Source organism: Megalops cyprinoides, chromosome 20, assembly GCF_013368585.1.
Source record: "Megalops cyprinoides isolate fMegCyp1 chromosome 20, fMegCyp1.pri, whole genome shotgun sequence".
Lineage (NCBI taxonomy): Eukaryota > Metazoa > Chordata > Actinopteri > Elopiformes > Megalopidae > Megalops > Megalops cyprinoides.
In genome coordinates this window covers 22,749,818-22,777,682 of record NC_050602.1, presented here as the reverse complement: position 1 = coordinate 22,777,682, position 27,865 = coordinate 22,749,818, and the positions used below count along the sequence as shown (strand labels likewise).

Here is a 27,865-nt window from a genome sequence, read left to right as displayed (position 1 = left end):
CTGATTGATATTCCACATTTGTGTTTTCGTTTGCGCGCCCGCCCACGGGAGGTGGGAGGGGGTGCACTTCTAACGATAACGTGAAGCACACTGTTGTTCCGGGCGTGCTACCATTGCAGGCAGTGGTTCTTACATTTTGATACGAGTTATGCGCATCTAACAGCAGGTGTTTTATCCATTTTTCCCCACTGGTGTAAACGGTCACCCCCCCAATTTCATTAGATTTTGGAACCGCTAGGCGGCAGAGCACCTGTTTATATTAATTTATGTACTGGTCAGGTACAAAAATGTTTTGTAATACCAGAGCTGCTTTCTAATCGAACAGTGATGTACTTGGAGCTTTGGCAATTTTAAAATGGGTATTTACTATAGGCTTTACAGAACATAACAGAATTGTTACTGGAGTAACTTTTATTTATCTCCACATACTTTATTCCATGAAGGGTAACAAAAATTTTCCTCGCGGAAAAAATATTCAGGAAGATGCTCAACAGCCAGCTGTCGGTGCTACACGTTAAATTAACACAAACAGCCATCTACAAACATTCAATTTAATTATAGCATCAAGTAATCCCCGGGTTATGCAACCTCCACGTACTTTTGAAAGTATCTATCGAGTCAACAGCAATATAAATTTGTGGTTGTTATCAGGAAGATAATTGTTGTGGTGAAAGTAAAACAAAAAACAAATTCCATGTTTCCATTTACTGTATCTGAAATGGGGCAAAAATAATAAAGCAATTCAGCCGAAGATACCGCAGCAACAATCTCAGACTGCATATGCACCACTATGGTATTGCTGCACGTTGCAAGCTTGGCTGAAGCAAAAAATGCATCGCAGTGTCGAGCGCGGCGGGATTGTGGGATTCAGCAGCTCACACAGAGCCAGGGGATAGAAAACATGGCGGCGGCCGAGTGTGCTGCAAACCATTTGCGGAAGTGAGGTAAGTGTAATTCTCCAGCTTTAAATACCATTTTTCCAATCAAACGATCCTGTCGCTCGCACCAAATTCGTCTACGAGTAAAACTAGAACTTCGAACGGGCGGTAGACGTGGAAGAAGCGGTTCGGCGGTTAGGCGTTTAACGTGCGAGCGCTTTGGGAAAGTTGTTGCTCTAAAACAATCGTCTAGCTGCCCCCTCGCTTCTGCTCCTTGCGTGTCTCTTCCTCTCTTTGCAGTAGTCACCGCGATCAGGCCATCTGGCCCCTTAAAATTAGGTTAGTAAAAAGGCTGCAGCTATTGTAAACATTTCAAACACACTTCCCTTTCCCCTGTCCCCAATGTGAATTCGGTTACACCGAAATGTTGCTGCTTTTCCTGCCCGGTTCGTTTCGCCAGCCTTTTACAAGCTGTAATGAGAGTTGAAACGAAAAACGCATAGCTGGCTATCCAGTCAGCAAGCTTAATTTGTGTCAGTGCGGTGCATCGCACAGAAGGGTGCGACCGAGGTTTGCACATTTCTCTCTCCATATGCGCACCTCTTGATAGCCAATAACTCTTTTTTTATTATTCGGTTTAGTGAAACAGGGTAGCTAGCAGTTTAACGGAGGGAACCTTGCCTGATTGAGAAACCAGTCGAGTTACATAAGTAACTAGCTAGCTCGCTAGCTAGCTAAATTGGAGCTGCTGGAGACACCAGCGCTCAGCAACATGCAGTTCAGATTCTAGTGGCTGGGTAGGCTGTGCTCTCAGCCGGCTCAAATTCCATGCCAGTTCCCTGGATTTTCTGTAAGCCACCGAGGCCCGTTTCAGTGAAAAGGAGAGAAGGGGGAAAGCAGTCTTAGCTCAGCGTAATTGACTGCAGAGCTCAAAGGGTCCTCTGTGGCACTAAAAGAAAGGGAGGGTACTAGCTCCGTCTTTGATCTTTATGAATAGTTAGCCAGCGCTCGCTAGCTAGCTAATTGCTAGCCATCTAGCTAGCTAAATTTTGGCCAGTTGGCTACCGCACGTTTAAGTGTACTCCGACTGCTTTTTTCATGCTCACCCTTTCGTGGTGTATTGGTTGTGTGACATGGCACCAATAGACACGCACACACACACACAAATAACACGTTCCCGCAACGGCCGGCTAGGCTAATGTCAATTTAAAGTTCATGTTGTTCGCCACGCGCACCGCTGCTAGAATTCAGGAAGTTGCCTCGCGAGCCCGATAAGATGGATACACGTGCCGTGTCAGATACATCGGCTGAATTATTCAGCCGGCCAGTGTAGCCTCTTTTACCGACCATATGTTACTTTTGTCTCCTGCTGTTGATTCAGCATGGTTTAGTTTATTTGGGTGCAAATGTCAAAAACGACAGCGCAAGCATTTATTTAGCTAACGCCAATGCATCTGCCTAGTTACACACTCGCCACTTCGGAAGCTAGCAATTAACTTTCCATGGTATTCAGTAATTTAAAATTCCATATCGAAACTTTTTGAACCTGGCTAGAAATGGCGCCCAATTAAGGTATGTCAACCCCCTGACGCACTGTTAATTTTTTCATGGTTTTTATTAGTTGTTGTTTCTATTGCTTTTGTACTAGTGACATGGGAGCTAGCTAACTGCTTACATGGCTACATATAATGCTTTGTATACTTGCGGGGTTAAAACCGAAAAACATTATCATGAACAACTTCTCTTTTAGGAGATGGGGGGATTGTAAAATGTGCATTTAGCTCATGCACTCCTTGTCCAATCATGTAGTAAAGCTGGTCATCTTAAATATAGCATGGTAAATAAAAATGGCTTACGGGCATCTTGTTGACTTTTAGATTTAAACATTGCACCTCGTGTGTGCGCACTTAGATGCGTGAGCCGACCACCTGCAGAGCGCGGACTAGCTAGCTACCAACGTAGCAGGTTTCCTTCATTACCTCTTACTGTGCTGATCTATTTAGATCACTCAAGAGGAAGATCCAAGCTGTGGCTCTTGCCCATTGATGCGTGCTGGTCACTCCTGTCACGTTTCAGCAAGATGCGTCGCCATTGGCTGAGTGAGACAATGGGCAGCACAATGGATGAGCAGGCGGGATGCTCTGGGCGGTCCATGCCTTCCTGTAGACACTGTAATTTTTACCATAGGGTGCCAGTTAATCCTGTCTCTTGTCCTGACTATATTTCCCAATGGTGAGATGATTAACATGTCAAATATGACCAGTAATTACATTACATTATTCTCATTTAGCAGACGCTCTTATCCAGAGTGACTTACATTGGTTACAATTATTACATGTTATCCATTTATACAGCTGGATATTTACTGAGGCAATTGTGAGTTAAGTACCTTGCCCGAGAGTACAGCAGCACTGCCCGAGAGGGGAATCGAACTCGCAACCTTTTGGTCACAAGTCCCGCTCCTTAACACTGAGCTACACTGCTGCCATACTGGTGTGGAGGAATGAGTTTCGGGGTACCATTTGTTTGAGTGGGTGGTCTTACAGTTTTGTACCTTCCATATTCAAGGACTCTTCCCCTAACACAGGGACGGACACGGTGCGAGTCTAGTTTGTCATTGTGTACTTAACATCGGTTTGCCGCCACCTCTCTCCTCTTGTTTTACTCAGGACGTGTCTTCCTTTTCTGTAGATCATCAAGTATGTTTTTTTCCTGTTTATGTTATCATGCACAGGTTTACAGAGACTTCTAAGAATCTTATGAGGCTGCAGTCTGCTCATAGCTGACGCTAAAAGTGTCTAACACAGTTGATGGCGTAGTGATAAGACTAGTGAGTGTGTGTGTGATCGAATGGTACTGGCCAGAGCCACTATGAAGAGCTTCTAAGCATCAAGTACAACTGCTATTATTATCTGATTCAGCAGATCTCTCTGTGTTTGGAACTGTAAATAACCTTTTGCCAGGGGAATTTTTTTTTTGTCCCGTAGTGTAAATGTAACAATAAACAGTTAATCCATTGGGCATGTAGGTCAGGCAGGTTGACCTCTGACCCTTGATTGTTTTGATTTAATCCAGGGCTGTGTGGGAGGCTGGGTGCCTGCCTCCCTGGGGTTTGGGGCAGTTCCCCCAGTGACACTGTGTCAAATACCACACGCTGTTCAAAACCTAACCCTGCCCTGAGAAAGTGCTACTTTGTGTCAAATCGAACTTTGTGCCAGGGACCCCACTGTCATCTGGTTTTATCTTAATGCATATTTTCATTTTTATGCTGTATATCGAAGAGTGGGGACCTGTAACTGCTAATTTGCTCTAATTAGTTTTTCCTCTCATGTTGTTCTGGTGTCATGTTTGTGTGTATTTTAATTTTTTTCTACCTGCCAATGCAGCCCACATAGTGTAACCATCTAAACCGGAGTATAGTGGGAGCTATGAGGCTGTCTAGTCTCATCTCATGTGTGAAATATATGGCAGTCAAATGTACATGAAGCATAAATGAATATTTATTAAATGTACAGTGAACAGTTCCTTTTCACAAAACGGGTTACTTTTCTATGATACACAGTGAAAAACCAAATGGTGTAAATCTGTGAATTCTCTGTCCTTTTTCTGTAGTAGTCTTAGCACCTGGCAGCAAAGCCTGTGCTTTTCAGGGCTGTGTCTCTGAGGAGAGATCTTATTTTAGGGTTACTGTATGATCACGCAACATGAACTCATTCATCTCCTCTCTGGAAATATGCACATAATGTACATAAGACGGTCTACAGTAGTTTCACAAAAAATGCTCATTGCTGCTGCAGCTGTTCTAGAGTGGTTTAGTTTTAACATTTTGTCCATTATCTTTGCTCTAATTATGAATGATCCAGACAGACAACATGCGTGCGCCCCCAACCCCCCCCCCCCCCCCCCCCCCCCCAATGGTCATCTTTTCTGTATGCATGGTCAAATCACATTAGCTTCCAGTGGATCAATGGGTAATTTCTTACTGGGGTGTGAATTGGGGAATGTGGGCTAAATGTACAGTTTTGTTCAGGTGAATGGCATTTCGTACCTGAGTGGCAGAATGAAGATAATTTTTATAGTCCCTTTGCAGGTGTTGGTAACACCTCAGAGCTTTCAGTACTGGGGAAAAGGAGGATTTGTGGCTCACCTCTTGACAAATGCCATGAGCGATCAACATCGTAGTAGAGTGGCATACCATCTTGTGTACAGGTGCCCAAACATAATACACAGACTGACTGAAGTGAGATCAGGTAAAACAAGCCTGACAACACATTTGAGGTGAATATGTAACATAGTTCTGAATTTCATCCTCAGATTTCTTTGACTTACAGCAATCTGTTAGTTTTCCTGTTCGAGTTTTGCTGTTGGAGTAGGCATATGAATGCTGTATTGACAGCAATTTTTGCAATATTATGTCATTAAATTAGCATTAGCTCTCATTAATTTTCCTCCCTTTAGCTGGTAATCATTCTCCCTCAGCAGGACCACTGGATTACTGTGTTGTAAAAAATACCTCAAAGCAAATCTTTGCAGGCGAAAAATTTTTACTGATTCTGTTATTGACGAAAATGATCAAAACAAACATGCAATAAAACGCCTTTCCCCCCAGTTGCCATAGTATTAGTTGTGCCTAAAAACACGCGCCAAACTCTTGTTGCCTCCCCTGTGCAAGATCCAGTTGCGGCTCCTCCGGGTTTGACGTACTGCTTTATCTCAGTGTGCCGCAGAGACGCCTGGAGGTTACAAGGGTCATTTCACTTCCTGTAACAGTAGCGCAGTGGTGACCTGCGTGGGACAGTATGTGGGTTCTGGGTGCACAGATAGGTGGGGAGTGTAAGGCAGGAAGGGAAGAGGGTTGTTTCGGTGGAGGTGATGTGGTGGGATGAGCAGTGGTTGGGTTTGGGTGGAGATCGCATTGTGGCGTTTATTGATGGCTGCACAATTGTGCGTTTACCTTTAACAGAGAGTATTACGGCCACGCACTTGGCGTCTTACCTGTGTAGCAGAATGCTACCTTCGCGTTTGCACGTGACACTGCATGTCTCACGCGACAAGGCATGAAACCGATGTGCCAGGCTTTGCTGGCAGGGAAAATGTGTGTTTATGGGTTTGTTTACCTGATGTGAACCTATCAGAGCACTTGTCGGATCCTCTGGATTTTTATTTTGTGTTGCTGGGATTCTCAGCACATGAGCTTATGGAGTTACTTGCAGTACTTTTCGCTGAGTGAAGTATTCTTCTCAGAGAGAAATAAATGGTACGGTAATGCTGATGCCACATCAGGCGTGATCATTGCTAGTGGAAAATGGAAGACACAAGATATTGTACGTATTGGAAAAAATGTGTGTGTGTGTGTGTTGCAGCAGTCAAAGTGTCTGACTAGTTTATGAGATATATAGTGTTCAGAGTTGGACAGTTCCATATGAAATTGGAGAATTCAGAAGATGGGATGAAATTTACTTACTGCTCTTACTAGATGAAAATTATGGATGATTTTTCATTCAGAAATTGAATTTCATTTGATTTCTTGAATACAATGAATTGAAATTGTGTGTACGTGTGAGTGTATACATGCACAAACACTAGGGGTGGATACGACTTCTTATGTACTCAAGTATGTGTAAAACAAGTCCTTAGTCATTAAGGAGGGTACTTGTTGTGGTAAATGGCAAATAAAAGATTGATTTGGTAGCGGAACTTTCCATTTCAGTTAATACTCCATTTAGAGTTTTACATTTGAGTGAGAGGAGACACTTCTGAACTTCCTGCATGTTTCACATACGGGCTACTTCCAGCAAGCAGCGGGGTCCGATGGCCGGGAAAGGTGCAGGGCCTGACATCATAGCACTGCATTCATTCACAGATCTGCTTCTGAATGTCAAACTCTGCATAATCAGGAGTAACTGCTGCATGAAATATTTTGATAAAATGGCAGAAAGCGGCAGTAGTGAGCACAATTTGCATTGCAAACTGGCAAATCAAAACCTCTCCAAGGTGAGTCTTACTGCAGGGCTTTGCAACTACTATTTCATTGGAGCCAGATGTTAAAAAAGTGCAGGTGGGCCAAACATTCCACTTCCTATTTATAAAATAGGAAGATTAAGCATTGGATTTGTGTTGGGCCAGTGGCACCACTATAGCTCCACAGGAATGGAAGTCAGCTCTCGTTTCCTTTTCCAAGAAATACGCAGGGATCAGAAACAGTATTATGTCCTACCAGTTTGTTCCAGGTGGAACCATTAATTTTTATCCACAATACTTGCATTCTTGGCAGCTATTGTAGTGCTTCTAACTATTTACAACAAATACGTTACTACTGTTTTTATATATATATATATCTCACCATTTTACTTAAAGGTAGTTAGATAGGCATTTCTGTTACAGTAGCTATAGCGATTAATTGTTGTTTGGATTAATTATAGCTTGGCAGCAAGGATTTGCACTCCGAAAATGGTCTCTTAAGTGTATCACACTGCTATCTGATGAGACTGTGAGTCTGTGGTGGGGCAGTAAGAGGCCGTCTGATGGGATAGCTAGCTGCTTCTGAACAGTTCACAGAACACAGACCTGAAGCCACTTCCTGAGCTAGCCAATGCTAGCTCACATTGTGGTAGTCCTATGGTCCAATCTTTAAACTTTGATATATCATAAATATACTCACAGCTTGATAGCTTTCTCAGTGGTCTGCACACAAGACTGGAATGGTACCTTGTTTGATAGTATGTTAGAAATGGAGAGGTTTCAGTTTTATCTGCAGATGAAGAATGAGGATAAATTTGGAGGGAAAGGCTGATGGGAGGGGTTGCAGGAGGGTGTGTTGCTAGTAGCAGCTTGCTAGGAGACCCAAAAGACTTAAGGGCAGACAAGCCACTGCTTTGCTAGATTGATGGGTTGAACAGGTGTTTGCTTGTCAAAATTTGTCGAGATGTCTCATTGATGTTGACTGAGTGCCAGTGGCGTGCTATTTCTTTGTTCGCTCAACATTTGTAAAAATTACTTAGAATGTAGAGTCCTTAGTGCCTCTGTCAGCAATACACAACACCGTTGACTGGTAGGTAAAGGCTTAGCTGTTTTACACAGGAACATTGAAGATGGCTCTGCTCCAGTGAGAATTGTTGTAGCCGTTTTTTGTTTCCGGTTCTTGAACCGGTTCTGTGCATGCATGCATATGTCACAGGTTATTAAAACCTCTTCCTCCTGTCACAGAGGTTGGACTTTGCGGACACACGTGGATTTCACTCTTCCTCATGCAGAGAGGTTGTCTGAGATGCTAAATGGTGTGATGTCTTTAAATACAGTGCGCTCTAAAATTGAAATTTCCATGACCGATTTGTGCGTCCGTCCTCCTCTCTTATTTATTTATGGCCTACCTTGCCAGCACATTAATCAGAGACGCCTGTAAGCACAATAAGTTAAACACAGCAATAAGCCATCACGCTGCCTCTCGCGTTGACGTGTGCGAAGTCGATGAGGCAATGTATTGCCAAGGAACCTTAGGCCCTGTGTCAGGAATTTGAAAATAAGCAAGCCCCCCTCGTGCGAAACGAGCGCAATAACAACAAACCTGCAGACGTTTTGTTGATTTGGAAACAAGACTAACCACTAATTATGAGTAAGGGGAAATTAAGTCTGGTTTCCTGCTCAGACATGAACCGCTCCTCCAGTCTGTCCATCTAACCTTTAATGGTTTAGAGAGCATTCTGAGTGGTTTGCTCTGGGGACTGCGCTCAAGGAGTATGTGACCTTGGTGAAATGTGTGTTGCTTGCGGTCGTGAAGATGGCACTGCTTACCTGGCGTCATCTCTTGAAATGTGCCAAGCGTGGCACTGTAAACTGTGCAGATCCCATTGCAAAACAAGTTACAAAAACATTCAGGCAATGTCCATACACACGATTCGTCCAGATTGACGGAGAACACAGAACGGTGTGACAGGAAAAGATTATTCACTCCTGAGTACGAAATGCAACTGAAGCCAAATCGTGTGCTATGGAGAGACCTCTCAAAATGTAACAACATATCATATTTTAACATAACCACCTACAGCTCCAACTGTTGGTTGACCTCCTCTGTATTTACTATTCAGATCTACAGCATAGTGTCAGTATTTAAAATTTAAATTCTCTTCTTCTTCAGCATGAAGTTAATGGTGTATGCTTCTCTTCACGCAAGTGTACCTGGCACTGCACCTCACGGTTGCATTTTTTGCACTGTGTGCTTGGTTTTTAAAGAACCCACCTGAATTCTTCCATTTCCATCAGAATAAATCTAGTGGTGCCTTGCTGGCTTACTCAGCTACATGAACAGCAAACAGAATTTGCAATCTCAATGTTCAGCAAGACTCGGGGGCCATTTTTTAGAAAGATAGAACATTCTTTATCTGTAAAAATCACAGGTGCTTGGCGTTTACACAGTAGAAGCCTCTTGTCTTTTTTTTAGTATTAAGTGTTCCACCATGAATCTTGTAGCCCGGGCTTCTGATGAAATATGTGTACATTTTTCTGTGTTATTTATTTATTTTAACAACAGGGGAGTAGTTTGTTTTCCCTCCTTTTCTCAACTGTCAAGCCGCCCTGACGGGCAGAAGCACCTGTTGTGCGGAGATAACGCAGGCCGAGACTGTGGCAGTACTGGCCCATGTCTTCTCCCCATTCAGAGACCCTGCACTATGGAGGGATGCATCTGTTCATGCGCTCTGCATTGTACTGAACCCCCTGATAAGCACAAGTGGAGAGCACATTAAGGGGTTCCTTTTGTTGTAAAGTCCCTTGGTGCCGTTAAAGGGTTAGATTTAGCGTGTGGTCTTGAGCATTGCTGTACGGTTTTGTCAACACGTGTATATATATGTTTTATTTTTAAACTCTGAAATTGAGGTGGTGGGGTTGTGTCCTCATGTAATACAATCTCTTTGGCAGTTTCACCTTGCAAATGAGCGTGTTCGTGGTTGAAGGCGATGGGCTTTGATCGCTAATGGCCTTCTAGGAATTGGGAACTTGTAATGTCCCTGTCCCTGTGGTAGTGGTTGAGGTGAGTCACCACCCACCCTTAAGATCCTTGTGTGAATGCAAACCATTATTGCGATCCTTATTGTCGCTGTTATGTGGCATGAAACATTCTGCTCTTCTCCGGCTTTTCCCTTCACGTGTCTGACTGTGCTCCCTGAAGGGCTCGGTCTTCACAAAGCCACGTGCCGTGGAAACGGGGGACGGCGTGGCGGAGACAGGGCTCCATTCCCTGCAGGTTCTCTGTTCCTCTCACACTGAGAGAGGCCGGCCGGTAGCGCTGCCGCGCGATCATCTCCGCAAGTGGCCGGCAAATCTGCCGCGGTTACCGCGCTCCTCTCGGCCGGTTAATGTCGCTCCCGACATTAACATTATTCATAACTCTCCGCATTTTCGGGTTTAATTTCACCGCTGTTCCTGTCTGTCTGGCCCAGCCTGCTGTGAGTGGAAAGATGCACGACTGTCTGGGTTATCGGACGAATATAATTGAAAAGAACAAACAGAGCCAGATTGATGCACTGGGCAGAAGAGTAGGCAAATTTACGATTGCATTCATACTTGTTTGCCTTTGTGGCTTTGTTAGCACACACTCCTTTAGTTAAAGGCAGCAGTAATGCTGTAAAATTCCGTTTGCATGAGCAGAGGCTGGAGGGAAGAAACCCTGACAATAAAAATCGTTTCAGTCTTCTGATTGGGTACAGCTCCCCTGAGAGAGAAATACCCAGTGACAGGGCGGAATCCTTTGTAGGGTTTCCTGTGTGATTTCTTTGGAATATTGAGTGGTGGCATTTCCTGTAAACCGGTCAGCATGTGGTCTGGTAGTGCTACGTCTGCTACGAGTCCTTCCTGGATATGAGAAGCCAAACTAGAGTGAGCTGAGTCAGAGTGAGTCAGTTTCAGTCCATGCTTTATTACTGAGGACAAAAAGCTTCGTGGTTTGCTATGGCCCTTCTTTTTTTGACACCAGCGTTAAAAATAAGACTTAATGGTGCATGGGTATAATACATTGTTAGTTTAGGCAAGACAGGTTTCAGGACCTGAATTGGTGAAGATGTAATTTGAGGGTTTGGGATTCATGGTCAACCATTGGTAAGCTAGAACCAATCAAATAACTTTGCTGTCCACAGCACACCTCTGATTGATTGTGATGATCAGGGTGTCATATGTGGCGCAACTCCAGCCAATCACTTAGTTTTATAAAGGCTGGTTTGCTTTGTTTTTGAGCATACCTACAATGCAGTGTTCATGGACTTGTCAAATGGAATCAGCAATGCAAAATGCTAATTCCATTAGGAGGATTTCAGCTTGCACTATCTAAACACTGCTAAGCATGCCTTGACTTTCAAGGGGTTTTAAGTAATTACGTTCTTGGTGTGGATGGATAATAATAATTGGCTGAGAGTATTACTTGATGGTTCATTGCACTGTATATTAAACTTATAAAGTTTCAAACATATTGCATTCTTAGGGTCCCCTGTTATAAGGTTATTTTTTTGTGCCTCACAGCTGGTAGAAAGGGGAAATATACTTTTAAAGCCTCCAACACAGCTTTTGTTTAAGTAGCTCTAAGACAAAACAAACGCTCTTCGTGTTGATTTTAATATTAGATTAAAGTGTGGGATGAAGGGATTTCACAAGTGAAAGTGTTAGAATCTAGCATAGCTTACACCCACCTGATTCATTTTAATCTGCAGTCTTCCACACACTACTGGTGCAGGAATTCATGTGTGTGTTTGTGCAATTGTACATATTTACTGTGCAAAGATCTTAGCTGACCTAACTCTTCGTGTTACATTTATTTTTCATTTGCGTCGTTTTAAGCGAAGGGTCCTTTTTGCTTAGTACCTCAAAGCATTATGGGTGTACTTAAAAGCAAGCCTGATGTTAAAAGCCCTAGAGGCTCTTTAAACTGAAGCTTGAGGAATAATTTAGCAGTTAGAAGGCTGTCAACCCTTTTGATTTCAGTCCCTCATTATTTTTTTGTAGACCGTATCCAACATTAGGCGTAGCCGTAGCTCTTAATCTATTTGTACATCCAAGATGAGGTTGCATGAATGAGTTCTGTCCACTGCATTGTGCCTTGTGACTGTTACCTTTTGAAATGTTCGACATTCGGCTTTAGAAATGGAACATAATATTGCGCCTCTGTCAGCAGGTGCAAGTCTCCAGCTTTTTAGGGCCATAATTTTGTAGATGGGGTGGGGGTGCTGTCAACCCCAGGTTCTTGGTAGCATCTCAGATTTGTACAGTTGGTCAGAAGCTTTCCTCTTTCATGGCCCTTAATACAGAAGCGGTGCACGCCGACAACTGTATGACTGTCCACAATGACATGGCAGTATGTAGAGAGCCTGGGGCTGGCGTAGCTGGTGTTATGCTGTCTTAAACCATTGGTTAACCCGTGTCTCTCCTTCTTTGGGTTTTCCCCTGCAGGTGCCCACAATCTGCTGCAGAGGAGCCGACCACAATGTGGAGACAGTAGGGATTTGCCATAGTATGGCTGCTCCTCGCTCCACACGCGTTACAAGGTCATCCGTGGGGATAAATGGATTGGATGAAAACTTTTGTGGTCGGACGCTTAGGAACCGCAGCATCGCCCAGCCGGAAGAGTCCCTGCCTGTTGCCCTGCCCAGAGCCCGGTCACCGAAGAAGAAGCAGGACGGTCCACAGCAGCAGCAACAGCAACAGCAGCAGCAGCCCCCCTCCAAGGGAGGCCACCCAGGGCGGCAGGTACCAGAGGAGCCATGGCTGAGCCCCAGGAAGCGGGTCCTGTCCTGCTCTGAGAAGGACTGTCCCGAAAAGTCGGAGAGGGCCGGGCGGGAGGCCTCTCCGGTCCTCAAGAGGGCCAAGCGCTGCTCCCGGTCCAGCGAGACCCCAGGCTCCGAGGAGGACTCCCCCGGCAAGGCGGAAAGAACCGTCCCCGTCCCCGTGGAAGCTGGGGAGGGCAATGAGGACCCGCCGGCCCCGAAGCCAGTGGGGTGCGTCCCCCCGCCAGACGACGGGGGCGAAAAGACGGACAGCCTGGCGGAGGGGTGCGATCAGCCCGTGCCCCCCAATGAGGCCCACAAAGTCACCAACGGGCTAGACGGAGGACGCCTGGCAGATGCAGAGGCCCCCCCTGACAATGCGGAGCCCGACTCAGGGGGCCCCTGCGCGCCTCCTGAGGAATGCCAGGCTGTCCCTGTCGCCCGGACGAACAGTAATGAGGCGCTGCTAAACGGCAGCCAGGCTGACAGTGTGCCCCCGCCCTCGGACCCCCATGTGCCTTGTAAAAACTCGCAACCCAAGCAGGCGGAGCCGGGCTGCCCGGAGACGGCCGCGGAGACAGATCCCGCCATCCCCACCCCCTCCTCGGGGACACAACCCCCGGCTCGGGAGCCAGAAGAGGAGGTGGATGTGGTGGGGGACGCCCCGTGCCCGCCCCAGGAGCGCGCACCCGAGAGCACCAATGGTGGCCTATGCGCAGTGCAGGACAGCCCGCCGATCTCAGGAGAAGCCGAGCCACCGGCGCCACCGACCCCGACTCAGACCCCTGGGTCACCCCCTGCTGAACCCCCCTCCTTCACCGAACCTCAAGAACACAGATACACACTGAGAACTTCCCCCCGCCGGCCGGCCTGCAGTGGCAAGGGCAGCCCCTCCAAGCCCCACTCCCCTTCTACGGACAATGGCCCGCCCAAGGTGGAGGATGGCGAGGGCGAGGAAGTGCAGGCCGAGGCTGCCCCAACCCCGGATGAGCCCCCCTCCAGCGGGCTGGGCCTCTCTAACGAACCTGTCACCGAATGTTCTGAGGAGGGGGAAGTCAAGGCAGGTGGGGAGTCGGGTGCGCTGGAGAGCAGTGTTTCTAAATCCACCAAAGAAACGGCAGGAAGCCAGATGGCAGAGGAAGAGGAGGACGAGGAGGACCCAGATGTCTATTATTTTGAGTCTGATCACTTGGCTTTGAAACACAACAAAGAGTATGTGAAACCATGGCAACCCGCAACATCTCCCAGCCTTTCATAGTCGTTTACTTTGTTGTGTGTCCCTTGTTGTGTGTGTGGCATTTGCTCTCCTTCCTTTTTATGTCTCCGTTTGCGTTTCTGTGATTACCGGGGTAGAAAGGTCACGGAAGGCTCCCGCAAAATGGAATTGCACAGTTGTTTGCTAACAGTACAAAAAAAGTTTGAAATTACAAACACATATAAAGAAGTTTCATATCACTCAGAAGGACTGAGGTATGGTAAATAGTTATGCAATAGTTATGCCCATATAATGTGTCATGCTCTGTAAAACATTTCCTTTCTCTCACTTTTGTTCTTTCACTTTTGCTCTCCTTTTCTGTCATAGTCTTTTCTTTCTGATGGCTCAAACCTATTTATTGTGAGAAGAACGGTACGTTCTCATGAGTTAAGGGGTCTATGTCTGAGGGAGTGGAAATCTTCTAATGACAAAAAAAAAGAAGTCGTATTGGCGAATATAAATGCTAATTATGCTTGTGACATTCCGCATAATATCTACCAATGAGGTCTTGAGCAGTGAGCTTTAATCTGTAAGGCGTCTCGGAGAGGAATATGATCTCCGTGTTTGTAATGCTTAGCAGCTGGTTGCTGTTTGACGTGATCAGAGTGTCTGGGTATTTAAGTGGAATCCCATTCAGCTAAAAGCATTGGGTTCAATGCTGAGTTCAAAGAATAGATTTCCAGTTACGAATTGCCAGTTACAGTTCAACCACTGCTCCTTTGTTTTTTATGTTTAATAAGAGGAATATAAATTGAAGTGAATCGTTGAGGATTGTTAAAGAAACTGGTCTGGATTGACTGTAGTTAATTGACTGTTATATTCTGTGTAGTTCAGTAATGTTGCTGCTGTCAAAGTCTAACCATGCTTAAATTCACTTGCATTTATTTGTCATAACGGTAATGTTCTGAGTGTTAAATGTGCATAACAAAATCTGTTTTATTATCATCTGGAAAGGTTTGAAAATGTGGGGGCTTGAACCTTATTTATTTTTTTTTTTTTTAAATTTTGTTCAAAGCTGGGCCCCTAAACTCTGAAACCACTTGCATATGCTGTTGTTTAAAAACAGCGGGTAGCGTGGATGTGATGGGTTTAATTCTGATACTGCCTCAGCGTAAGAAACTCATTTATTTGTGTGAATGCGGTTGTTGCCTTGTTGTTGTGCTTTCAGTCTCGCTTCGTTTAATGTGTTTTCTTTTCCACTCTCAGTTTTTGGTGCTCATGTGGTTGACAGTTCAGAGGCTGGCGTCACAGCAAGTCGTTCATCCCAAGCAATTATCCTCCTTCTCAATCACTCAATCAAAATGCGTTTGTTAAAAGCGCATTTTTTACAACCGAGTTCTTTCCGCAAAGCACCGTACGGAGAGCGTTTTTCCAGAGGGAGTTGAAAACCAGGAAACCCAGACTAATTGGGGAAAAAAACTGGAAAATTATTCCCTTGTTGAGAGACAGAAAACAGTGGGGGAAAAAAGTGAAATGGCAAATTTGAAGGATGAGTGGAAACCTGACGGTTAGGAGATGAAAACATCCATCAGCTCACCGCTGAGTCCTTAGACTGTTAGCTGATCTGGCTGTGGTGGTCTGTGGATTAGGGCCTTCCCATCCCTTACTGGCAGGGGCAGGGATGCCATAAAGTTTTCCAACCTAACGACAGCCCCGGTCAGCTTCCCTCTCGCTTGTTGTGTTGCTACCAATTAGGAGATTGTCAGTGTCTCCTGCCACCTGTCTCCTGCAGACTGAGTGTTAGTCATCCGCCCGCTCCCAGTGCACCATGGGATTGAATCGGCGTCATCTGGCCGCACAGCAGGAGAAAGCCCAGTGAAAAAAGGGATGACCCCTCCCCTCACAGGGGTGATTAGACATGCAAGAGTGACCACCGTAAATGACATGTGTGGTCTGAGCACTGGGCCCAGGCGCGCACACAGATGGAGACGCCTGGTCACGTAACACACAGTCACACCAGCTTCCTCACAATCACGCCATGGCGATTTTAGCAAGTGCAGTTTTCACAAGTTCGAACATGTAGAATGTCCCGGTTAGTTAAAAAGGCCTATTTCCTGCAGAACAGTTAGAATTATAAATATTCATGTATATTACCAATTAAAAACTAAACATTTCAGAATGAATGCTGACCGTGAATGCTCCTGTTCTGACTATGAAATGTTCAGTTTAAGACTACGCCCATTCAAGAATGATCAGCAAGCAAGTCAGAACACTTAGCTTAAGTAGTCCCCATAAGAGACCATAATTTCCAATGCGATACGCACTGAGCTGTCTATCCGATCCATGTATAAATAATCTGTAAACCTTCCTGCCCACATGATCTTTCCTACCATTTCCACTTTCCAAGTGTTTTATTTTCTCATGTAAGAAGCCCGGGTGCCATCGCGTTCCGTAGCTCACGTTTGAAGGGTAATTTGTGCAAGTTGAGCCGGTAATGTTAACGTAGCATTGGTACAATACGCGGCTGCTCTCCCGGCGGGCCTGTATCCCAGTTCATCCCTGGGAAAGTGCAGGCCCTGGAGGTGGTGCTGTGAACACTGCACCTGTCCCGGCAGCCCTCACCCTGGGCCCCCGCCAGTTCAGTTAACATGCAAACAAGCACTGCCTGTGTGCACAGTCTCCGGCAATAAAGCGCACTTCATCTTCATAAACGGCGCAGTCAGTGATGTCCTTGTTTGTATTGAGCACAGCCTCAGCTCTCGAGTCACAGGCTGTTGTAAGAACAAATTCGTATTCATTAGATAGTTTACATGCATGGTAATACCCGTGGCTGCCAAAAGGCTGAGGTGAAGATTGATTTTGACGCGTGCGAGGTTGCGGGACATCGAGTCAAACTCGCCGCAAACCTGGTGAGACCTTCGGTGTTTAGTGGAGTGACTTTTCTGTCAACTCTGTCTTATCCGTATCCTGTCTGCATTAGCCTCTTTCTTCTCTTTCCTTTGCAGCACTCTTGTGTTGGAGGGCATGCGTTTATTAAGGGCTGTTTATCTGGTTAATGCCTTTAGCAGAGCATCGCCTCCGTCTGGGCGGCCTTTGGGAATGCCCTGATTTACCCAGGCAATTCATTTGATGAGAGATGCAGCAGCGCCTCGGAGCCCTAATGAAAACGGCCTGTGTGGTCACCCGCAGTTTATGCAAAACCGGGCCCGTAATCGTCCGCTGTCCTCCCGTTACAGCCAGATCGAGCGCTTGCAATTACCAAAGCACCTTTCCTGTGCGCCCCTGCCCGAGCGGTGGACGGTTCATTTTAAAACGGTGTTCAGGCTCTCTTCCTCTGATGTGTTCTCCCCAGCGCGATAATGAATAATACAAGGTCCAGACACAGTGTGTATCGAGGCGGTGCACGCCACGTGTCCATTTCGCTAACTCGCACGCTCTCCTCCACCCCCTTCTCTTCCCACAGTTACCAGAGGTTGCTGCAGACCATCAGCGTGCTAGAGGCGCAACGCACCCAAGCCATCCTCGACCTAGAGACCCTGGCCCGTCACCAGAGGGAGGCTCTCAGAGACCCCATTGGCTTTGTAGAGCAGCTGCAAAAGCAGGTACCAATCTGTGGCCCAGCCCACTGGCCACGCCCCATCAACCATTCCACCAATCACATGCCAGCTTTGTATGAAGCACCATGTTGCCTGTCATGTGTTTTAATAAGACGTCATTTCCGCATAGTTATTTTGCTCTTTATAGTGCTTACGTCTGATTGCACGCAGAGTTGCACGCTGTGAAATTGGCTCAATATATTGGTTGTCAATAATTTTTTCTAGAAAAAATTGTGACAGACTGTGGGGGGAAAAAACTCATTACTACAATGCATTATTAACTCTGACCATAATAAAAGAAAAATAGGACAGCACTCTTCTGTTTATTAAAAAGGGTCACTGCAGTCTGGTGTTAATTTTTTCCTGGTACTTAACAAGGGGCAAAAAGGGGAGAAGCCATCATAAAATATGTCTCCATGGTGATATGCTCAACATATTTTCAAATTGGTTTAGGGGAGACATCACTTATATAACATATCTAACAGTTTATTTGATTTATTTTTCCTTCAGTATTCCGGGTAGCACTGACAGTTGCGTGAGCAGCTTTGTAGTTAGAGTGCCAGGATTTGATGCATGTTGAGCGAAAGTTGCAAAGTGTAATGACTTTTAATGATTTATGGCCGGCTCTTTGGTTCAGCCGGCCGTTCTTCCTAAAGTGAATTCCCCTCCTGTTGCCTCACGCCCTCCTCCGTTCCTGGAGATGTCTTTGCCCTGGCGGCTCCGGAGGGGATTGTCAGAGTCCGCAGCTCTCAGCCTGATTAAAGGCAGTGTCATACCTCCAGATCCATCGTGCCAAAGCCCTGGGCTTCTGTCAGGCTGGAGGGAAGTCCACTTAGCCATGGTCTGTGCAGGATGTCAGGCTGATTGTCAGGGAGTGCACTGGCGAGGATCCTTCAGCCGGCCCTTCTCCGTCTGTAACAGACGCCTGCCTCTCCACAGACAGCTCTGTGAATGTCTCCTTTTAGGGTGCAATTTCCTCAGTTCTTGTCAGGCCGAATTAGAGCCGTTTACCACTCCTGTCCTGGTCATTAACCCCTCCAGACCTGGGGAAGGGAGGCTGAAATTTGTTGCTTTGACGGGCTGGGTTTGGGTGAGTGCTCAGATTGCAGGAGAACTCCCCCACCCCCCCCCCCCCTTGCAGCACGGTTGCAGCACCAGTGCTGGGAGGATGCATTATTATTACAGCAGTGCACCTCTGTTGCAGTGAGAGGGATATCTGTCACTTTCTCTCTCTGTGCTCAGAGATTTACTTTCCCTGCCAGATGCTACACATTCAGCAATGTCTGCCCTCCAGATGAATGCAGTTCCAGCCTCCGTCGACGCTGGGAGCTTTGAATGCGTTGCGTTTGGGTGAGGGTGTATTACCCGCGCGCGCACATGCTGCTAAGCGCTGACGGTCGCCTCCCTGCTGCACAGGTGGCGATGGGCCTTCCCTGCCCGCAGCGTGTGGTCCAGCTGCCCGACATCGCCTGGGACCAGTACACCTCCGGCCTGGGGGACTTTAAGAGGGAGTTTCACGACAAGAAGCGCAACACCAGGAGACTGAAGCTCATCTTCGACAAAGGTGAGCGCTGACGCGCGCGGGGACTGGGGCTGCAGCGGGGGGGAAAGAGACCGCTCTTCTATTTCAGAGCCGCCCAAACTGCGTTGTATTTGGAAGTCCTTTGTGGATTACCATTGTCTCAGAGGAGACAGATGGATCCTGGCAATTCAGCACCCTGTGGTTCAGTTATTTCTGAATTTGTTGTTTTTATTTATGTTTTTTTTTTTTTTTTTTTTTTTTTTTTTTAACAGTGGGGTTGCCCACTCGACCAAAAAGTCCTCTGGACTCCAGAAAGGAAGGGGAGTCGTCGTCGCTGTACTCAGCTCTGCCCTCTAGTGACGCTCCGGAGCACAGCGCCTCCAGCAGCCGCACACAGGTACGTGCCTCATGCATCAGACCCCCTATAACTCTAGAGTTGCCCATGAGACGGACACCAGCCCTCAGCCATCAGACATCATGCAGCCTCCATCTGCTCTGTTTGAATGTGCAGGGAAAATGATGGAAAACAAGCTCCTAGTGGCTTACTCTGGGGGTCGGGGGCAATGCCAGCAACAGGTAGACTGTAGAATGTGACCCGGAGTTTCAGGTGTAGCTATGCTAATGACTCACGCCTTGGTGGTAGAGCCGTCTGCTTGAGGACGTACCCACGTCTCTGTAAAGGAGGGTGTGGCTGATAGGATGATATTTGTACTGACTGACTCAGCAGAGAGAAACAGTGTGATGTGTTCAGCTTTCTTTTCTGAACAAGTCAGTGTGATTCTGGTGGAAATTAATGCCTGCGCTCTCCCACCTTCCAGGTTACGAGGAAAACTCACAGCTCATATTTCCCTTAAAAAAAAATGCTGTTTCACAGCTCACTTGATTAATGCCATTACATCCCCCTACACCCACCCCTAACCCCCCTGGCGAGCCCTGATTCAAGTATGCTTGCAGTCCATGCAGGCGTGAGAGGTGGTATCTATGGAAACCTGAGAACAGCACCCCCCCCCCCCCCCCCCACCCCCCCCATGTTCTTTGTCTCTGGGGTGCTGGAGACGGTGTTTCTGTCTTCTCTGTGTTGTCAAAAGATGTAGAGGGATGAGCACAGTCAGTGCACAGATTGCGCAGCTCCAGGCTCTGCCCAGCAAGAAGAAACCCGGTTTTTATTTTATTATATTTTTTTTTCCCTCCTTCTTTCGGCTGTTTCCATTCCCACCAGAAATGACCCTGTTCATCAAGGCTCATGCTTGCCTGAAAGAATTTATTTCAAAGAGCAGAAAAGTGCTTCCATGACGACAGCCGCCTGCACCGATGGCCGTGCTTTTTTACAACCTGCAAGGAGTGCACATTGCAATTCTTAAATCTGACATTTAAAAGATCCGTTTTTTAAACTGATTGTCAGTCAACGAATTGTCCGAAGTAAACAGTTCCAGTGCTCCGCCCCCCACTCATGTCTCTTGGTTGGGGAGGGGTGGAGTCCTAGACCACTCAGTGAAGAGTCATAAGCAGCATGTACATCCTCCCAGCCTGGACATCCCTGTACCATCCGCTTCCAATCCACAGGCGTTGTCTGTATGTGTCAGATCCGCTGAATAGGGACGCCTCTCTAAGGAGACTAGAACGGAGCATGCAAGCAGCGATGTGGCCGTCAGAGTGTTCTGTGTTTAAACATTGTTTCAGAGCTCCGCGGGCTGAACAAATCGCTTTCCCAGTGTCTCCGCCGTAGCTCCCCGTTCGATAGTGCCGATTTACATTGCATGCGATAGAGAATTTTCATTGATTAAGCCCCCGCTTGTGCATTCCACATGAAAGGACTCTACGCTGTCTGTTTACTGATGTCTCCGTCTGACTGGCAGTTTGACTCTGCCTGCTCCTCCGAATGTGAACGGGTCAAGAAACAGAATTTTGTTAATTGGAAGAAGATCGTTCGTGTTTGTCGTGGCGTTGGCTGTGTTGGCTGTGTTGGCTGCCTTCCCCTTGCGTTGCCGCACCCCCCCGCCTGTCCCCGTCGTTAGGCTCACACTCTTTTCTTCCGCTCCCCGCAGATGATCAGAGGGAGGATTTGTGATCAGAATAAACCTGACACCTTTAACCAGCTGTGGACCGTGGAGGAGCAGGTAAGGGGGGGGGGGGGGCAGGTGCAAGATTTTCATCTGTGGGTGTGAATTTGTTTCCAGGTCACAGCTATAGCTGGAATTAGAATTCACCCTGGAAGGATGTACACTGAGTGAATTGGGGAAAAGGGGATTTAGCTCAATACAGTACAAATTAAATAAATGGAAAGCTTGGGTCGTTACAATACATCACGTTATTGTCATTAAGCAGACGCTCTTTTCCAGAGTGACTTACGTAGGTTACAATTTTTACATGTCCATTTAGCTGGATATTTACTGAGGTAAGTCACTTTGGATAAATCGTCTCCCAAATGAATAAACATAAATGTAAATGGGTTAAGTACCTTGCCCGAGGGTACAGCAGCAGTGGGGAATTGGGCCAGCAACATTTTGGTTTCAAGGCCTGCTCCTTACAGCTATGCTTATACTGCCACCATTAAGCATTAAGTAATATATCACAGGTAGAGAATAGCGTCAGCATGTATCCACCGGTGACAGCATAGGTGTACGCAGCCAGTCAGCAGTCAGCATCACCCTGTGTAAAATGAACCCGTTCCTGGAGTGCAGCTGCTGCGTAGCTGGACGGGATATTCCTGCTTGTGTACCACGGTGTGTTCTCTCTGCATCTGTGCAGAAAAAACTGGAGCAGCTGCTTTTGAAGTTCCCTCCAGAAGAGGTGGAGTCGAAGCGCTGGCAGAAGATCGCGGACGAGCTGGGCAACAGGACAGCCAAGCAGGTGCTCTCTCAATCCCAGCCTGTCTTTGGGGTCTTTTTGCTTCGCCGGAGAGAGTTCATCGCCTCCCATGATGATTTGCTCTCAGTTGAGACTGCACTGAGTATCGCTGCGGTGGCTTGTTTTTGCCATTATGAAAAAGATGTGTGTTAGAGTATGTCAGTGTGTGGCCGTATCTGGGAACAAAGATAAGTTTGGCATTCTCGCATTCTCATTACGTGGGCCATTGCTATGTTGTATTTGTTTGTGTGTAAATTTCCCTATGCTAAATTCTCAAATGCATTTGAAAAGAGGCTGTGGTGTGAGACCGCTTGTTGGCTGAAAGTGAAGGTAGCAAAGCTTTTGATAACTCGTATGTTTCTTGTAGGTTGCAAGCAGGGTGCAGAAGTATTTTATAAAACTGACAAAGGCTGGTATTCCGGTACCTGGAAGGACGCCCAACTTGTGCATGTACAGCAAAAAGGTAACCCTACTTACCTGAGAGCAAAACACTTTTTCTGTTTATTCCCAGAACTGTGGTAAGCTCCCCGGTCAGACTTCAAATGTACCCTTAATTTAATTAATTAAGTTCATTAGTTCTTAATAGTGTTTAAGCAGACACCTGTATTGCAGGAAAAATTGTGTTGTACTGTGCATTTTTATTTGTATGCTCTTACATTGGATCTCTGATTCAAAAGGAAACTCAACCCAAATGTGAAACTACCCAAAGCAGTCAAACAGAAGCTTACAGCACTAATGTGGAATTCCCCAGTTGATTGTAAAATGAGTTTTGCGCTGTCGACCAGATGGGTCCTCCTCAATCAGAACTAGATGGCACCATACAGGGACAACATTTTCCTCATGCATTATGGAAACCCCCATTTTTGTCTCACATGGTGGCACTTTCAGGCCTCCAGCAAAAGACAGCATCACCTGAACAAGCACCTGTACCGACCCTCGACCTTCTTGACCTCCTACGAGCCGCCCGTCTACATGGATGACGAGGATGACCGTTCCAGCTTCTACAGCGGCCTGCAAGACCCCGCTGCCGAGGACTCTGTGAGTGTCTGCCCTGCCACCGGTGACCACACAGTAACCGTGATATCTCACACACACACACATGCACAGAGACACACACAGCCTTCAAATCAACCAGTCAGTCGACACATTTTTACACACAGTGAGCATGTACACTTCATTTTCAGCTTGCCGTAAATACAGACTTGAAGACACACACTCTCCGCCTCCAACATCAGAATGAAGTGATGGTCTCTGCTTTTGTTGCTGCCGTTGGTGTGCTTTTCCAAATTGCATAATCACTCCGATTTCAGACTCTGCTCTTTCCCACTGTGTACCACCCGCTCAGTAAGACGCTGTTTCAGACAGACGTACAAGGGAACAGTGACCAGACATACGTGGCATTTCGGGGATTATGGAACCCCAGGGCTCTCGCGCGCAACAGACAACATTTGACATTTCTCTTCCATGACCCATGCATCTAACCTTTAAGCTACACTGAGCTAACATGTGCTACACAGAGCAGGGATAGGAGGGTTTCTTAGCCTCAGATTGCCTTTAATACTTCTGAGGAAGAAATTCACCTGACGCATCTAGGCTACTACAGGACTGGCTAAATCTACAAAAACTCGCTGTGGACAGGATGGAAGTTAATACCATACGGTAACACGAACACTGTTTTTTTTTGTATAAAAACATAACAAGTAGGCACAGCCTTTTCGCATGTGAGACTGTTTCCGTCTTCATCAGTCAATGTGAATGACGTAAACATGGACAGCCATACCAGTTTCAGCCACAGGAGGGAGATTCTCAGCATCATGTCAGTTTTGACTCGGATTCAAACCCCGAACAGAAGACTGTATTAGGGGGGGAGCTTGGTATTGCACAGCCCTTGGGACTTCTCACGCTGTCACCTCCTGAATTAGCGGGGCTAATTGAGCCGTCTGTGTTGGCTGCTGCGCCTCTCCGGCAGGATGAAGACGGCATTCCAGTGGAGTACAGAAACCTGCCGGAGTACAAGGAGCTGGTGGAGCTGAAGAAACTGAAGAAGCAGAAGATCCAGGAGATTCAGGCGGAGAGCACGCTGGCGCAGCATGTGGGGTACAAGGTGGGTCCCGCGTCAGCGCGCCGCCCGAAACACAGCCCGGGCTGTAGCTTTTGGCTTTCCTTTGATTGTAGATCAGTTTTAGAGCTTCCTGGTTTGTGTTGTTGGTCCTTTGCTCCATAATAAAGTTTACTCTTTCTCTGCAAGATAGTCAGTGTTGCCAGGTTGGGAATGAGCACTTAGTGGTGGGAGATGAGGATTGTGACTCCTAGTGCGTGTGCCTGTGTGTGCATATGTGTCGTTGCATCCGTGCATTTGTGTGTGTGTGTGTGTGTGTGTGTGCGCGTGCGTGTGTGCGCGTACTCACGCACGCACATGCTGCCTGTGTGTGTGTCCCTGTCTCTCACCGCGGCTCTGCTCTGCGCAGTGTGACGGCTGCGGGACGGAGCCCATCCAGGGGACGCGGTGGCACTGCAGGGACTGCCCGCAGGACGTCGCCGTGGACTTCTGCAGCAACTGCTCTGACTGGTGAGAGGACCATAGCACCACAAAAGCACATCTCCACCCAGCTGTCCTGCTTGCGTTTGTGCTTTTACCCCTCACTTACTGCGCATTCTCCTCCGTTTCTCCCTCCCGGTCTCTTCTCTTTCTCCCTCTCTGTTCTCTCTCATTTTAATCTCTCTCTGTTCTCTCATTCTGTTCCGTTTTCTCTTCTCTTTGTCTCTCTGTCCTCTGATTCTCGTCTGTGTTTCCCTTGCTCCCACACTCTGTCAGTACAGTTCCTTTCACTTCAGAGGAGTGTTGACGAACATAAATAATGATAGCAACGTAATCACTAACAGCAGGAGCAAACTAGTAACTATGTCAGCAGCACAGACAAAAAATGGTGGTAATCGCAGCTGTAATGATGTATCGTATGGCTGCCCTGTTTTACCTTCTTTTTGCCCGCGTCTCCTTTGCTCATCCTCTCCCGTTCCCCCCCCTCACACCTGTGACACACCCGGCCCACCTTCCCACCTTACCTGTGTCATAGACTGTATACTCGGCAGGCGCTGCATCCGCTTGGCCTGCCAGGTAGCAGGGCTGTGCTGGGCCAGTCAGGGGACTCGGCCTCCTGGGGGTGGTGCTAATGAAGTGTTGTAGTTGGCAGCTCCTTCCTTCATCCCGTAACACTGGGCGTGACCATGTGCCTATTGCAAAATCTGGGAACCAAGCAGTGTTGCATTATAAGGGTTGGCGAGCACAGATATGAGAGTCTTTACACACAGCACTTCCCCCCCCACAAAGGTTTCAAACGGCTTATAACGCGCTCACAAAACATAAAACAATACGGGGTGTGTCCACACCTTTTGAAAAATGGAGCAAAGCAGCTCAGCTTTAGCTTTGTTCAGCCAGCTCTGTGTCCGAAACGTAAAAGGTGAGACATCTCAAAGTCGGCAGCAGACCTTGCAAAGGCAGGAACATTTTTTTCCACTGCACAGGAGGAGGTTCAGTCAGAGGGGCTGAAAGCAGGAGGGGCCTCAGTTTCCAGCTGTATGAATTAGGTGGCGGGTTTGACGAGCTTACCCCCATGCTGTTCTGGACATTGAGTGCTCAGAAACATGGCAAACGGAGTGTCACCTTCAGTGTTACAGTGCACAGGGGTTAAATGTACAGACTTATGAGAAGTTTGATTAAATTATTCACATCGGCAGGTTGACATGATTTGCTATTAGTAAGTTAATATTAAAATTCCCCTTCAAACCATGTAGATGTACAGGTTCAGTTTTCCTTTTTTAACTCGGCTTTCCTTTTTTACCATACCTTTCATTCACCAACATTGCACCAAGGTTGCACACAGTTTAAAAATGCAGAAGTACAGAGACCTCTCCTTCCTCTGTGACGAAACGACCTTGGGATTGTTACAGCGTTTGATCATGTGGAGCTTCTTCACACCGGTTTGTTTATTCTTTCTTGTCACGGTACACAGCAGTTTGTTTGGGGAGGGGAGATTTTTAAAAAGTTAGATTAGTAATCGAATTTAAATGGACCAAATCTAAACCTGCACAAACGTGTACACTCGGCAACACGCTGTTGCCTGTAGCAACAGGATAGAAAATACGGACGGAGCTGCGCACCTGCCGAATGATGCCGCATGCTGTCCGTAAGCAGCACCGTTCGCAGCCACGGCTGTCTTTTCAGAGTCCTAATTGCTCACCTGTGGTTCTGCTTAGAAAATCAACGAAGGCCCAAGCGAATGGGGCTTATTGCACGGTGAATACAGATGAACTGCTGAGAGAAAACACAAAATTGAAGCATGTAAATAAAACCAGTAGGATATTTTTTTTTCCCCAAATGCGCTCAACGTGTTTAGGTAGTGGCTGGTGGGAACAGCCAACAAACTGATATTCTTGTCACGAATTGAAACAGGCTTACCTGTCCTGCCCAACGACTCTAAGACTCCAAGGTGAGTCTGATGCAGGACATCTTAATTTTTGGAAGGTTTTCTGGGTAGCACCAGGTCATCAGTCAATTCAAAACCTCACACACAAGGTCTAATTAACACGTAACGATTCTTCAAGTCAATTTATTGGAGGCTGTGAATGAAACGATAACCAGGGGACAGTGGCTTGTTACTGCAGGAGACGTGGACTTCTGATTTAGGGCTGCTGCTCTGTCCAGACTGCCAGGACATGAAAGAGGTATAACGGTTTGCCTGTCCTTTTTTTTTTTTTTTATTCACAGCCTATTCAAGACGGAGACCCACAAGCCAGACCATCGGCTAGAGCCGGTCTATCAAGCAGACACATTTCTGGACAGAGACTACTGCCTGCCCCAGAGCACAGGCTACAATTACCTGGACCCCAACTACTTCCCTGCCAACAGATGACAGGGGCAAGGCAGTCCACACCAAGGCTCCACATTCTGCAGGAAGATTTTGCAAAAAGGCTCCGTCGTCAACGTTCAGCGCTTGGGATTCACGGGGGGCGGGGCCGGGCGGGGGGGCCGGGGCGCTGCCGAAGGGTGACCCCAACACCCCGGCAGCACCGCCCGCTGGCGAAAGTCCCGGCCGCGCATCTCCACGGTCGTCGTAGCAGCAAACAGGTCTCCAAAATAACTCTGCTAAAAAGGCACACCAACATTCCCGACGGAGAGGTCAAAAGGCGCCTTCTGCAGCTTTTGGCTGGTGAAACGCTGGTGAACCTCAGCTAACAGCGTGTGAGGGGGTGTAAAGATGCCCACAGTCTAGTAGACCTTTAGTCAACGGGAAAAAAAAATTTCACTTGGACAGGAGTCTGGTCTCGTATCATAACACTTAACATGATATAGCTAGATGTCTGTAGATGAGTATTTATAAAAATGAATCAGTGAGATATATTGTCATGGATCGAAAAGAACTGGACAGAAGGGACCAGTGACTTTGATTCATTCTAGGTTTTTAACCAATCAGTGTTCGCTAATACAGTTGTATTCTTAAAAGAAAAATACCCTCCTGTCAGTGGACCCTGCAGATGTCTCTCTCCCTCTCTCTCACACACACACACACGCACGCACGCACGCACGCACACACACACACACAAACACGCACACGCACAAACACACACACACACAGCGGACCACCACTTTCACTAAGAGCTGCTTTTTTCTCACCTCCCATTCATCCTGTCGTCATTTTCGTTTTAACTTTGAAACCTCATCACTAAAACCCCTTTCACTTGCCGACACAGAAGCACTACAGCACCAAGAAATCAAGCAAGGGAAGGCCTGTGAGGCGTTACAGCTGTAACCCCAGCCTCGCGGTATCGGAAAGGTGTAGAGATTTTCTTTTTCTCAGTATGTACTGTTGTAATCATGTGGCGTATACAAATATATGGTGAAAAAGAAGTAGCCTGTGGTAGTAAGTGTACCATTTTGTCTGCAGTCCCCCCCCACCCCCCCCCCCCCCCATGACGCCTGGTCTTCACTGTCTCGCTGCCTCTGCTTAAAAGAAAGTCGTTGTGGCAAAGTTGTCCGTGAATTATCTGCCTGTTCATCACGTCGAAGTCCCCTTGTTTTTGCAGTC

The 27,865-nt window shown here is 47.0% G+C and overlaps 1 protein-coding gene across 1 annotated transcript; it reads left to right on the top strand.

The window, feature by feature from the left end:
* Window positions 1-888: 888 nt before the first annotated feature.
* zzz3 (zinc finger, ZZ-type containing 3) lies at window positions 889-27,743 on the top strand. The gene is made up of 12 exons (XM_036554745.1): window positions 889-944; window positions 12,309-13,834; window positions 17,281-17,419; window positions 18,830-18,977; window positions 19,208-19,332; window positions 20,981-21,052; window positions 21,684-21,785; window positions 22,150-22,245; window positions 22,671-22,820; window positions 23,752-23,886; window positions 24,251-24,351; window positions 26,548-27,743. The coding sequence occupies exons 2-12, from the start codon at window positions 12,372-12,374 to the stop codon at window positions 26,690-26,692; spliced, it is 2,676 nt and encodes an 891-aa protein (XP_036410638.1). The 5' UTR covers window positions 889-944; window positions 12,309-12,371; the 3' UTR covers window positions 26,693-27,743.
* Window positions 27,744-27,865: the final 122 nt, after the last annotated feature.

What these genes read in the sequence shown, in the direction of transcription:
- zzz3 (XM_036554745.1), top strand. Translation starts at nt 12,372, where the DNA reads ATGGCTGCTCCTCGCTCCACACGCGTTACAAGGTCATCCGTGGGGATA. An exon ending in CCTCCAGCAGCCGCACACAG is followed by an intron (nt 19,333 to 20,980) that starts GTACGTGCCTCA and finishes CGCTCCCCGCAG; the next exon opens with ATGATCAGAGGGAGGATTTG. An exon ending in GCAACAGGACAGCCAAGCAG is followed by an intron (nt 21,786 to 22,149) that starts GTGCTCTCTCAA and finishes TGTTTCTTGTAG; the next exon opens with GTTGCAAGCAGGGTGCAGAA.